This window comes from Dipteris shenzhenensis, chromosome 22 (assembly GCF_047967505.1).
Source record: "Dipteris shenzhenensis isolate YYH24624 ecotype China chromosome 22, Dip_SZ_1.0, whole genome shotgun sequence".
Taxonomy (NCBI): Eukaryota; Viridiplantae; Streptophyta; class Polypodiopsida; order Gleicheniales; family Dipteridaceae; genus Dipteris; species Dipteris shenzhenensis.
The window spans coordinates 39,429,715-39,443,001 of NC_141617.1; the positions used below are offsets into that span (position 1 = coordinate 39,429,715).

General features: G+C 43.7%; 1 protein-coding gene and 1 pseudogene across 1 annotated transcript; one reads left to right on the forward strand and one right to left on the reverse strand.

Moving 5' to 3' along the window:
• Positions 1–281: 281 nt before the first annotated feature.
• On the forward strand, positions 282–5,314 carry LOC147888095 (putative beta-D-xylosidase 5). Its single transcript, XM_087393111.1, has 7 exons — positions 282–668; positions 793–1,080; positions 1,328–1,497; positions 1,856–1,953; positions 2,111–2,461; positions 2,547–2,960; positions 4,076–5,314. Exons 2-7 carry the CDS (start codon positions 817–819, stop codon positions 4,789–4,791), a joined length of 2,013 nt encoding a protein of 670 aa, XP_087249237.1. The 5' UTR covers positions 282–668; positions 793–816; the 3' UTR covers positions 4,792–5,314.
• A 1,781-nt stretch (positions 5,315–7,095) lies between these two features.
• LOC147888096 (uncharacterized) lies at positions 7,096–7,775 on the reverse strand (annotated as a pseudogene).
• Between the last annotated feature and the right edge of the window lie 5,512 nt (positions 7,776–13,287).

Below are 13,287 nucleotides of genomic sequence, written 5' to 3' on the forward strand. Positions count from 1 at the left end.
CCTTGATGGCGCATATTTCGTTGCTCCTTTCTAGCCCATGCAAGTAGCCTGATCATTGATGCGGCACTTTCTTGCTGCGCAGAGAGCCGTCCATGCTCGAATTTCGAGTCCATCACCTGTAGATCAGTAGATCATTGAGTACCTTCCTGTAGCCTCGAAATCCTCACTTTTCCGACATAAATTCAACTCCTCCAGCCTTTTATCTTCTCCTTCATCTCATTTACCTCACTATCGACCAGCTTGCTCTCCCATCCATGGCTTTCAAGTTCCTCCCACAACCCACAACCTCCCCCCTCCTGCTCTTTCTGCTCCTCATTTTCGTCCATCTGTCGTCCTCCAACCAGCCCACCAGCATCCCTTATGCATGCAGTTCGTCTTCCTCCTCCTTCCCCTTCTGCAATGTGTCTCTCCCCTTGGCAGATCGCGTCACTGACCTCGTGGGTCGCCTCACCTTGCAAGAAAAGGTGCAGCAGCTCATCAACTCTGCATCGGGAGTCGCCCGGTTGGGCATTCCGCCATATCAATGGTGGTCGGAGGCGCTCCACGGAGTCTCCAATACCGGGCCGGGAACCTTCTTTGGTGGAAAAGTGCCAGGGGCGGTGAGCTTCCCGCAAGTTATTCTAACAGCAGCCTCCTTCAACACATCTCTTTGGAGAGCTATAGGGCAGGTGGAAGATTGCTCTTCTTTAGACGTTTGTTATCACTTTTCTTTACGCATCCTCGATTCCGACTTCTAATGTGTATTCATCGGCTTTACTTAGCAGTTTACTTAGATGAGAGAAATTTTCGCAGGTCGTGTCAACCGAAGCCCGAGCCATGTATAATGAGGGCCAATCCGGCCTAACTTTCTGGAGTCCAAACATCAACATATATCGGGATCCCAGATGGGGCCGTGGTCAAGAAACGCCAGGAGAAGATCCCTTTCTCGCGAGCCAGTATGCAATTAATTATGTCAGAGGTTTGCAAGATGTAGAGGATAGCGATTCTAACAATCTAAAGGTGGCATCATGCTGCAAGCATTACACGGCTTATGATCTCGATAACTGGAATGGGGTGGATCGATTCCATTTTGACGCTCAGGTAGCTCACTTTTTCTTTAGGATCTGCGCTTATTCTTCAACCAACTGCAAAGGGATTTTAGTAGACTTGCATTGTGGATGAAAGGTGGAAAAGGTGGGTGTAAATTGCTGTGATCGGTGAAAACGATGTAACGTAGAAAAAGTATACGTTTCATCTAAGATTAGTTGCCGTGGTTGGGACTCCTGAACGGGAAGGGAATATTGCCGCTTTAGTCGGAGGAAGTTGAGCACGTTTCCATCGATGGCAGGTGACACAACAAGACTTGGACGACACTTATCAGCCTCCTTTCAAAAGTTGTGTTCAAGATGGTAACGGGGCCTGTGTGATGTGCTCATACAACCGCGTCAATGGAGTCCCAAGCTGTGTCGACAACGACCTCCTTGTCGGGACTGTCCGGCAGCAGTGGGGGCTGAACGGGTGAGATTTCCACAATTTCCATATTCGTGCCATGGTCCATTCGCACTTTGGAAATCTCACACACAAGTTAAGGATTGAAAAGCGCGGTAGATTTTGCAAATCTTCACAACTCTACATTTCAACGGATTGAAAGCAGAGCTAATTCGTTGATGAGCCGGATATGAAATATTCAATTGCAGACGGAATGCACCATCCGCAGATTACTGTACTATCAGTTTACGGCTTTACGCAACTGTCCCATTTTGCTGAGCTCCAGCGTTATGAATGGATTATGACATTCGTTTCTCAGCTTAGAATACGATGGGACCATCTTTGTCTAATTACAGAGAAATCAAACGAAAAGCGGCCTGTTTTGTAGGTATATCGCCTCGGATTGTGATTCCGTGGAGGTATTGTTCGACGATATTCATTACACACCCACGCGGGAAGACGCTGTTGCGGATGCTATACATGCAGGCATGCACCTCTCGTTTGCATAGTGTGGTGACTAGATAAACTTTCGGTGGATACATGAGCATCCGTTGGTTCATTGTGAGGATCAATGATCTTCAATTGGAATTCCGGTCGACCTTATTTGAGAACGAACGGTTTTTAATTGTAAACATTAATGCAGGACTGAATATGAACTGCGGAGTGTTTCTAGCAAACTACACAGCTCAGGCTGTGGCGCAAGGCAAATTAAACGAAAGTGAAGTGGATCAATCGCTTTCTTATCTATACACGGTCTTGATGCGGCTTGGCTACTTCAATGGGGATCCGGCCTCCCAGGCGTTCGGTTCGCTGGGGGCTTCCGATGTTTGCACCCCCGACCACAGGGAGCTCGCTGTAGAAGCTGCGAGGCAAGGCATTGTGCTTATGAAGAATCAAGGAGGCTCCCTTCCTCTCTCTCGATCTTCGGTGAAGACGCTTGCAGTGATCGGGCCCAACGCAAACGTAACATCCACTATGATCGGAAATTATGCTGGTAAGGGGGCCCAAGATACATGCAGTTAGTTGATCATCATGTAGCTCCAAGCGCGAAAGCTGCTAATCATAAAATTTGACCACAGGCGTGCCTTGTGGATATATTACACCTTTGCAAGGCCTGGCTGCATATACCCAAACAATCTATCAACCAGGATGCCCCGACGTAGCTTGCAGCACCAGCAGCATGATAAATGCTGCAGTGCAATCAGCTGCGCAAGCGGACGCGGTTGTGCTGGTCATGGGATTGGATCAGTCGCAAGAGCGCGAAGGGTTCGATCGAACGAGCTTAACGTTCCCGGGCGAGCAACAGAATCTGATCATGCAGGTTGCGAATGCGTCCAAGGGGCCAGTGGTGCTGGTGATCATGTCGGGAGGCCCGATCGACGTAGGGTTTGCCAAGCAGAGCTCGTTGATCTCGAGCATGGTATGGGTGGGCTATCCAGGCGAGGCTGGGGGGCAAGCAATAGCGGAAGTGATTTTTGGAGACCATAATCCAGGTGAGCATACTCGGAACGAGCGAGGTTTCAGTTGTAAGAAGAATCGTTATGCATTGAAAGTGAGGGGAATTGTAATCGGATTTGCTAGCAATTTAGAAGTAGCTGCAAAGGTTTCTTGTGCATGATCGCGTCGCTCTTCCATCCACGACGCTCACTACTCTTGCATTTCGGATCGTCAATCATTCTTAGGACTGTGTACAGGTACAAGGGAATGAAGTTGGTTGCCTCATGAAGTTGATTTCCTTCCATCTGTACAAATGAAAAGATTAATCATGCCTTCGGATTCAACAATTCAACCTCTTGTTTCACGCGTCATTCGATCGCTATAGCTTCAATGTAAAACTATCAAAATCAACTTAGATAGATTTAAATTTAAAGAACGAATTAGATGGGATTGAACGAATTAACTTAGATAGATTTAGATTTAAAGAACGAATTAGATGGGATTGAACGAATTAGGATTTAGAATGTTCGATTGGATTCATTTAGCTTGAAAGCATACGACTTAGATTAAAAGCGTGAGATCATTGAACGAATGAGGATTTAGAGTGTAAGATTGGACGAATTACGTTAGATTCAATCTAAATCAACTTAGATTTAGATTGAAAGCGTGAGACTGAAGGACTTAGATCAAAAGCGGCAGATTGAACGAATTAGAATTGAGAGCGTTAGATTGGACGAATTAGCGTAAGGCATGCATGATAAATGGGGATGGAACGAGCGAAGATTGAGACGGAACGAATAAACTGGATGATGGAATGCGCAACAGTGGAGACTGTGAGGGTGAGCGACTGATCAAGGTTGAGACGGAACGAATCGACGGGATAGAATGAGCAACGGGGGATGAGAAGGTGAGAGGGGGGGGAGATGATATCAAGGAAGCAGCGAGGCGTTGATTGATGCAGCAGGAAGCGGTCAGGGTCAAATCGGGAGGGCTGGAAAGGAAGGGTGGCGGGTGGAAGGGATGGCAACGTGCAACGGAAGTGACTGAAGGTTGAATCAGGGGGTGGGATGGAATGACAGAAAATCAGAGTAAGCGAAAGGACAGGTAACGGACTTATGATCAACGGATTACTGATTTACGACGAATGTGTGTGTGTGTGTATATACTGCAGGAGGCAGATTGCCCGTGAGCTGGTACCCGCAGAACTATACGCAGATCGCCATGACAGACATGCACATGCGTCCCAATGCAACCACGGGCTACCCGGGACGCACCTACAGATTCTACACCGGCGAATTTCTCTACAAATTCGGCCATGGCCTCAGTTACACGTTCTTCTCATCGCTCATCGTCCACGCTCCCTCGCATTTGGCCTTGATTCCTTCCACCGCTGCTGCTCGTGATCATGCCATCACTCCTAATTCCACAGCAACTCAAGCATCCCCCGCTGCTCATCCAGCAGTGCCGCCAGCTACTTCCACCCCGACGGAAATTAATCCGGCCACCGCCTTCGCCTCTCCGCCATCCCTTCACGTCTCCCTCCTCCAATGCGACCGCCTCTCCTTCCCCCTCCTCCTCCGCTTGCGCAACATCGGTACCTCCCGCGGCAGCCACGTCGCCTTGGTCTTCTGGCACCCTCCCGCGGGAAATGGATCATCGTCCTCGGCCCCCGCGCGGCAGCTCGTGGCGTTCCGTCGCGTGCATGGGCTCGACGCCGGCGAGGCCACCGAATTGTCTGTCGGATTGAGCGCCTGCGAGGATCTGAGCACGACAGATGAGACGGGCCGTCGGGTGGTGCATGTGGGCACTCACACGATTTCCGTCGGAGAGTCGCGCCATGAAATCAACGTCGGGCTGGGCCCCTCCGCCGGAGGGCCTTCCAAATAGCCGGCGTTTCCTTCCGAATAAGGCAGCAAATGGCGTTTCTTCCCCAGCATATCCGCCATCGCCAGCCATTTACGCTCACATCTCCAGCCATTGACGCTCACATCTTAAGCAATGGACGCTCACATCTTCAGCCATTCATGCTCACGTCGCCAGCCATTGACGCTCTCCTTGCCAGCCATTAAATTACCCTCAATTCTACTCACCGCCGTCTCGCGGCTCTCAACTAACAAAGCGGCGTAGCTTCCACACCAACACCTCTCTATTGCCGGCCAATAAGGCTGAAGTCTGAAACGATCCATGGCAATGGGAAAGCCAATCAGCCACTGCTGCTTCGAATAATATTCAAATTCTTCGTAGGTTTCATCGTCCTGAACCGACAACGAACAACGACAATCCTGTCTTAAAAACCGTCTGGATAAAAGACGAGTCATTGCAGTCGTAATCGGCACGTTGCTGCCCAGTGCTGATCTGCAGTCAAGTCCAACAGACAACAACCATTTGATCATCCCTACATCCCGAAATTCCCAACACATGTCACACAATATCAGCAAGTCACGAGTCAAGACTCAAGACCTGTCACCTGAATACGAATTCATTTGTATTTGTAATTCATTTTATATCTACAAATTATTCATATTTGCAATTCATTTCTTTCTTTTCCTCCTCCCCCCTTATGGATAACCATTCGTCCCTTACAAATTATTCGATCCCCCCTCCCCCTCCCTTGAAATTGGCCGTCCCTCTCCATCCATGTTTCACACGGCTCACATACTCCCTTGCTCAAGAGCTCTAGCCTATCTTGTCGCAACTTGTTAACAATTTAACTTCACAACTCATGGGTATCGTGTGAGCAGCACCTAAGATAGGACAAAATGGAACAATCAGTGGGTCAAAAAGTTTATAGTAGCGGAGTATGCTTCATAAAAAAGGACTTAGCAAATTGAGAGATAGACAAAGAGAGAGAGAGAGAGAAGCACAATCCATGAGAGGGGGCTATCAACATCACAATGTGTGCAAGCTGGACACGCCTCTGGAGCCTTTTGAATCCAAGAAGGGATAAGGGAAGTATAAGGCTAAGTAGAGGGAGGTTAGGTTTAAAGATGCAAGCAATAGTTGGAGGAAGATATGAACGGAGTAGCATTCTCAATTCTAACAAAACAAGACTTGACAAGGACTTCTTTCCTCCCCCTCATTATCCATGTCTCCCCCTTAGTATGCAACGAACCAGTTACCCACACACCTCCCTTGAAACTCATTCTTCTCTAGTCCCCTTGTCCCTTCCTCCATGCCTTTCCCCCTCAAAGCACTATTTCAAGCCCTCCTCTTCACCTTCATTCTTCTCCCTTCCTTCATGCCTTTCCCCCTCAAAGCACTATTTCAAATCCTCCTTGTCACCCTCTCCATTTATAGTAGTAAATTCCATATGCATGAATTTGGAATTCTTACTCTTAAAAGGATATTTAATTCTTTATTAGTGTTAGGTATGGGTAAAGAGACCCACTTATCGATGCTTGAAGAGACAAAACAACAAACACACACAATAAAGCAAAAATATTTTAATTCAAAGTCTCTCAACATTGAAATATCCTTCTTGCTCTCCACAAATCTCTTTCTTGCTCTCCACGTGTTCAATTCTTTGATTAGTGTGAAGGAATTTGAGGTATGGGGGTTGAAGAGACCCACTTATCTATGCTTGAAAAGACAAAAAAATATGTAGTCTATTCGAAGGAAAATGCGAACAAGAAAGAAAGAAAAATTTATTCAAAGTTTTTCAATATGAAAATGGGGATTCTTGCTCTCCCCATAAAGCTCTCTCTCTCTCTCTCTCTCTCTCTCTCTCTCACACACACACACACACACACACACACACACACAAAAATCATCCATAGATGTGCCTGCTAGACACGCAAAATAGCGGACACATCTTTAAGACCCATGCCAAAGTATCTACTTTCACAACAAGACAAAGCAATGATAGACGCGCTTGATAGCGGGCGCATCTATAGGCACATCTAGAATAGTTAAAATTCGAGGGCATACATCTATGAGCACGTCTATTAGCGTGTCTAATAGCATGTCTGCACTGTGATTTAGATGCGGATTTGGACGCCTTTATAAACATGGAACAAAGAATACAGAAAGTGATATTTTGGTGCAGGCTGATAAATGTGCATCACTGCTTTCCAAACATTACCCATGATTATCAAAGCACATAATTTTAATAAAAATATCAATGCTTTTTGGCAAACCCACATATACAAAAATTAAGTGAGGTGAGGAGAATGAGACAATATGTAAAATAGTTTAGCCAATATCAATGATGGAGGATGGTTCGATCTCATCCTCAATGAGATCAACCCTTGCCAAACTATCTACTTCAAAATCCAAACCAATGTTGAGATCTATAAATACATTCAGCCCACTACTACTTATGCTACTCATGTGCTCATCGAAATCAGCATCACCAATGGTAGGCTCGTCCTCACGGATAATGGCCTCAATATATATATCTCCTATCTCATGATCATCCTCCTCTCTCATATCACGATCATCATCACCTCCATAGCCATGATCATCTTCCATACGCTCCGTAACTGTACTATACATCACTTTGGAACGTGGAATAATAGGTATGACAGGCCACCACCTAGTATTATCCAGCATTGGTTGACAGAAAACCTAATTCAAACACAAATACAATCATGTTATTTTCCTTGCATCGAAGGTATCAAATATTTAAAAGTGAGTACTTTTATGTGTGTATAGTACCCGTTCACATTATTGTGGTAGTACTAGTGTGTCCTTCTTGCTTTGCCAAAACTTTGTGGAGTGAATAGTTACAAAGCCACTTGCATGGTGTTTGATTGTTGCATTAAGACTCTTCCCACCAAGTCCTTAAACCACTTGACATCCAAAACATACACAAAGAAGCATCGAAAGTCAAGCTTAATAATATCTTGGACTATGCCACAATAATCATCCATGGCTCCATTGGCTCCCTCAAAGCTAGCAATGATGCTGCAATCTTGTGTGTTTCTCTTATCATCAAGCCGTTGCGTCCGAAAATGCTTGCGAGGACACCAATATATAGCATTGAACATAGTACACTACACCAAGACAGAATACATTAAATAAGAAATCTAAATTGTTAAAAGCTCCTAATTTATGCATAACATTCTATACACCAACCTTGCTCATGCATCCTCTAACATACTTCCATTCTTCCATTGTGACATGCATCCCCTCGTCTCTCTTTGCTCTCTCCATTTCGTCAAGTACCCAATTTACATGAATATCCTTTGGAAGTGCTCTTAGATGCTGAGGGTATGGCACATGAGATCCGTGGTGTGTATGAAAGAGGGTCCTTTCTCCTTGTCCTCTTGCCTTTGCGTCCTCATATCTTGTCACCCATCTTTTCATCACATCACTATTAAGCATGCAATAGAGGTTGATATTATTAAGCAACTCTATGTCTATTACTTTGCTTCATCCTTTCCCTTGAGGCACAATAGAGGTCATCCTTAGGTCTTTATTATCTCTCCATAGTCGTGGGAGAGAGCTATCCACATCAACAAGAAACTCAGAAATGTATACAAGTGACTCTTGTACCAACCAACCCTCGGCCATGCTACCTTTGGGCCTTGCATTTTACCTCATGAAACCCTTCAAGGTCTTCATGAAGCGCTCGAGGAAGAACAACCATCATGCATGTATAGTGCCACACATAGCAATCTCATCCACCAAATGCACTATGAGATGTAGTTGGCTTGTGAGAATAGAACATGAAAAGGTCTCCTCCACTAAACAAACCCCTCCACTGACATAATTCGAGCATTCTCAAGTGTGGTGGGATCTATTTCCTTTGAGCTCACATACTTAGAAAGGAAAAAGTACACCATATTAGCAATATGAAAACCTTGCATGGAGCATTGATATGCTTCACATTTTGTATCCTGTAAAGTACCTCACAAGCTCACCCATCTTGTAAATACAATCCTTCATGTCCTTCGATGGACTACGAGAAATGCTAGTAGGTAGTATGAACTGAACACACGAGGAATGGTTGATTAGTTGCTTCTAATTCACTCACAAATTTGAAAAGAAAAAGAGATTATGCACATAAAATACTTACTTGGAGCACCTTGTGGCAATCATGAGATTTCAAGCCATATAATTGCTATACACTTCTTTTCTTGCTCTTTGTGAAGGCTCGGGGGGGTCACTATATATAAACCCTCTATATCACGTGCGTTCAAGGCCTATATTTAAAGTCCCTTATCTGTGAAAAATTTCATTAAGAAAATGTACCCCTTTTCTATACAAATCTGTAAATTTTTCCCAAAACTATTTTAAATAGTCCCTTATGTATATTTATTTCTGTAAATTTTAGAAATAAAAAAAATCCTTCTGTTGAACTCACGTGATAGGGTTACATATGATGAGTGACCCCCCCGAGTGTGAAGGCCCCCTTCAAACACCTCATGCATCTAGTGGGAGTATAAACTGTAGTGATATGTTACTTGACTGCCATCATCTCTTGCTTTGATAACCTCCACGATGCACAGGGTAAAAAGACATGCCCATTTGGCCTCTCTTGTGGCCAAGCTTCATGCATCCTCCCCATGGTGCGTAGATCCTCCCTTATGCCTACAGAATCTTGTGTCACATTCAAATTTTCGCAAATGGTAGATGCCACATTCTTGAAGATATGCTTTGATCTTGAGGTGGGACCAATATGGTAGTCGATAAAAGATGGAGTATTTAAACAAAAGATGGTGTTAGTGTGCAATCTTTATTTCCATTCAATATGGCACATAGTAGTTACAAACCTTTACTGGCGCACTCGAAGTGGTGGAGTCGTGGAACCATCCCAAATTCTCATCCAATCTCTTGCAGTGATGAGTGACTGTGGGGGGACTTCATTCTAAGGGGCGACATATCTAGGATGATCAGGTGGGAGGATTCTCATAGATGACCTTATTTAATGCGTCTACCCGTGAGGCAACTAGCGAAGGACCACAAACAGGACATGCATGGTAACCCGATGTAGTGAGACCTGAATAATAGACACAACCAAGAGTTCAAGGTCAGTTCAAGGTGCCACATCGATTGCCTACTCATAATTAAAAGCCCAATGCTTACTTGAACACTCGCCATAGCTTGGAAAGTCATGCATCGTCCACATCAAGACTGCTTTGTAGTTGAAGTCTCATGACAAGGGAGGCCTGCTCACGTCATGAACCTCGATATCTTTGCAAAGTATCTCTAACTCATCAATCAAAGAATCCAGATAAACATCAGGATTTTTGACTTTATGTTTCCCTGGAACTAGAAGGGATAACATAACATGTTCTTTCTTAATCGCCATGGAGGGTGGAAGATTATAATTCACCAATATCACTGGCCATACACTGTAAGAGGTGCTTTTGAGACCAAATGGGTTCACACCATCCATACCCAATCCAAGTCTCAAGTTCCTAGGTTCTTCCTTGAAGCTTGGCCATGTGTCTTCAATATGCTTCCACGTAGGAGTGTTTGCGGGAGTTCTCCCTTTGCCATCGGTTGATCGATGGGAGGAATGCCATGACATGAGCTTTGCAATGGATTTGCACTTGAACATATGTTGGATGCGAGGGATTATGGGAAAATGTCACAAAACCTTACGAGGCACATCCAAAGTTTTGAGATTTGCTCTATATCTTGCCTCTCCATGAGTAGGACACTCTCTTGTGTCCTTATGTCTCCATGAGTAGGACACTCTCTTGTGTCCTTATGTCTCGGGGGGGTCACTCATCATATGTAACCCTATCATGTGAGTTTAACAGAAGGATATTTTTTATTTCTAAAATTTACAAAAATAAGTATACATAATGGACTATTTAAAATAAAATTGGGAAAATTTTACAGACTTGTATAGAAAAGGGGTACATTTCATTAATGAAAAATTTATAGATAAGGGATTTTAAAAATAGGCCTTAAACGCACGTGATATATAGGGCTTATACATAGTGACCCCCCCAAGCCTTATGTGGTCCATGAAATAGAACGCAATCGTTAATGTAGGCATGGATGCGCATGTAATCCAATCCTCCAAGAGAGGTTACATGTTGCCTTGCCATATCTCTTCAGGTCGGTAATTTATTCTCCCTTGGAAGCATTTTACACAATAGCCTGCACATGAAGACCATAAATGAGAAAAAGCGTTCGCGTAATCGACCCACTAGCATAGTTCACCATGTTTGCAAAATAGACTTTAAAGCTTACTTGAGTAATGCATTCAAACTTGCATTGCTCCATCCATAGATGGTCTGCAAGTTTAGTAACTCAAGGGAGGCACGTAGAATAGAGAATGTGCACCCCTCAAATAGTGGAGTCAATGTTGTAGTAAAAAGATCATCCTGCTCCATGCTATCATCCCTACCTAGGGACTTATCATCAAACACCTCCTCCTCCACGGCCTCATGAGATAATGGCAGAGGGCTACTATCACCATCACTCCATGTATCCGTAACGGTCCCTCCTGAAGATCCCACTTCATATCACCGATGCTTTGCCTCCTCACGACGAGCATAGGGTAACATATGCGGGTGTGGCACAACATCCTGTATCAAATTAGAAAAGGATCATATATCAAACACATGAACACCCATAGGTATCTCAATCAACCTTAATGCTTTAACACTTACCCGAGATACGGTCGCATCCAATTCTTGGTACTTTGAGATGTGATTGAGTGTAATTCTACGTGCATGATACATGTTTCCTCGATATCGATCACGCATATATTTGATTTTTTGCTTCAACCACATTTCACAATGGTGGATACGGAGTGATTCATCCTCACTGGAGCTACTTGTTGAAGATGAAAACATCCTACAGATAAATAACCCAAAAAATGTGTTGCTATATATAGCTCTAACACCTCCATTCAAACAAAGGTCTCTAGCTATGGATGAAAAAACCCTTGGGGAGCACAAGGGAAAAACCCGAGCTCCTATATACAAGTATACAAGTTGATCATTTGTATAATTATTTACAAGTATGTAATGCAAAAGGTCACCCATAGGTGTGTTAATCTTGGAAGAGAGAAGTTGCAAGAACTCTAAGTTTTGATCGTAGCACTGTGAAGCATGCCTCACTAAGTCCTTTGGTGAGAATATCTGCAATCATCTGAGAAGTGGAACAATGTTCAATCATTATCATCCCTTTCTTCACTTCATGTCTGACATAATGGTAATGAACAGCAATATGCTTGGATTTTTTTATGCTGAACATAGTCTTTAACCAGACTTATGGCACTTTGATTCTCACATCTGAGAGGAGTACTGGATGATGGAGGATGACCAATATCTGCAAGCAATTATCGTAGCCAAACCAATTCTCGAGCTGCTACATACTCAGATTCTGTGGTAGAAACACCAACACAACGTTGCTTCTTACTTGCCCAAGAGACCAAACAACCACTCACCAAGAAGCAATTACCACTTGTAGATGGCATAGAGAAGTGAGAGCTTGCCCAATCTGCCTCTGTATATCCCAAAAGATGAAGAGACATCATAGAAGATGAATCTGTATGACGTCGATAAACTAATCCAAAATTAGAAGTGCCTTTCAAATACCTTAGAACACGTTTTGCTGCAGACCAATGTTGCATTGAGGGAGCAGCTAGATATTGACCTAGAAAATTGGCAGTAAAAAGAATATCTGGTCGAGTGTTCAAACCGACAAACTGTAGGCAACCAACAAGATTGGCATAGGGTTGATGTGAAACCTCAACATCATGAGTCAATTGAGTATTTTTGACAAAGCTCACAAGACAAGGAGTGGTCGCAGAGTGAGCATTCGTTAAGCCAAACTTTTGAACTGCATCTTGAATGAATTTTGTTTGTCGAAGTAGCAAAATTCCCTTGTGACGAAATCGTTGAACTTGAATACCAAGACATGAATGAATGTCACCAAGATATACCATACTCGGGGGGGTCACTCATCATATGTAACCCTATCACGTGAGTTCAACAGAAGGACATTTTTAATATCTAAATTATACAAAAGTTAATTTACATAAGGGAGTATTTAAAACAATTTTGGAAAAAATTTACAAATTTGTATAGAAAAAGGGTACATTTTATTAATGAAAATTTTACAGATAAGGGATTTTAGAAATAGGCCTTGAATGCACGTGATATAGAGGGTTTATACATAGTGACCCCCCCGAGATACCATATCAAATGCTGAGGATAAGATTTTCTTGACATGTTGTGCACAAGAAATCGAGATTGTTGGAAAGAAGTATGGTGTCATCCACATAAAGAGCAAGAATGACAAAAAGAGCACCATCATGTTTGGCATATAAGTTGGGGTCAGAGAAACAAGAGTTGAAACCTTGAGATGTTAGAAACGGATCAATTTTCATGTACCAAGAACGTGAAGCTTGCTTTAGACCATAGAGAGCATGATGAAGGCGACAAACAAGATGGTCCTGACCGGGAAGTATGA

What these genes read in the sequence shown, in the direction of transcription:
- LOC147888095 (XM_087393111.1), top strand. Translation starts at nt 817, where the DNA reads ATGTATAATGAGGGCCAATCCGGCCTAACTTTCTGGAGTCCAAACATC. An exon ending in GATTCCATTTTGACGCTCAG is followed by an intron (nt 1,081 to 1,327) that starts GTAGCTCACTTT and finishes CATCGATGGCAG; the next exon opens with GTGACACAACAAGACTTGGA. An exon ending in TGCGGATGCTATACATGCAG is followed by an intron (nt 1,954 to 2,110) that starts GCATGCACCTCT and finishes ACATTAATGCAG; the next exon opens with GACTGAATATGAACTGCGGA.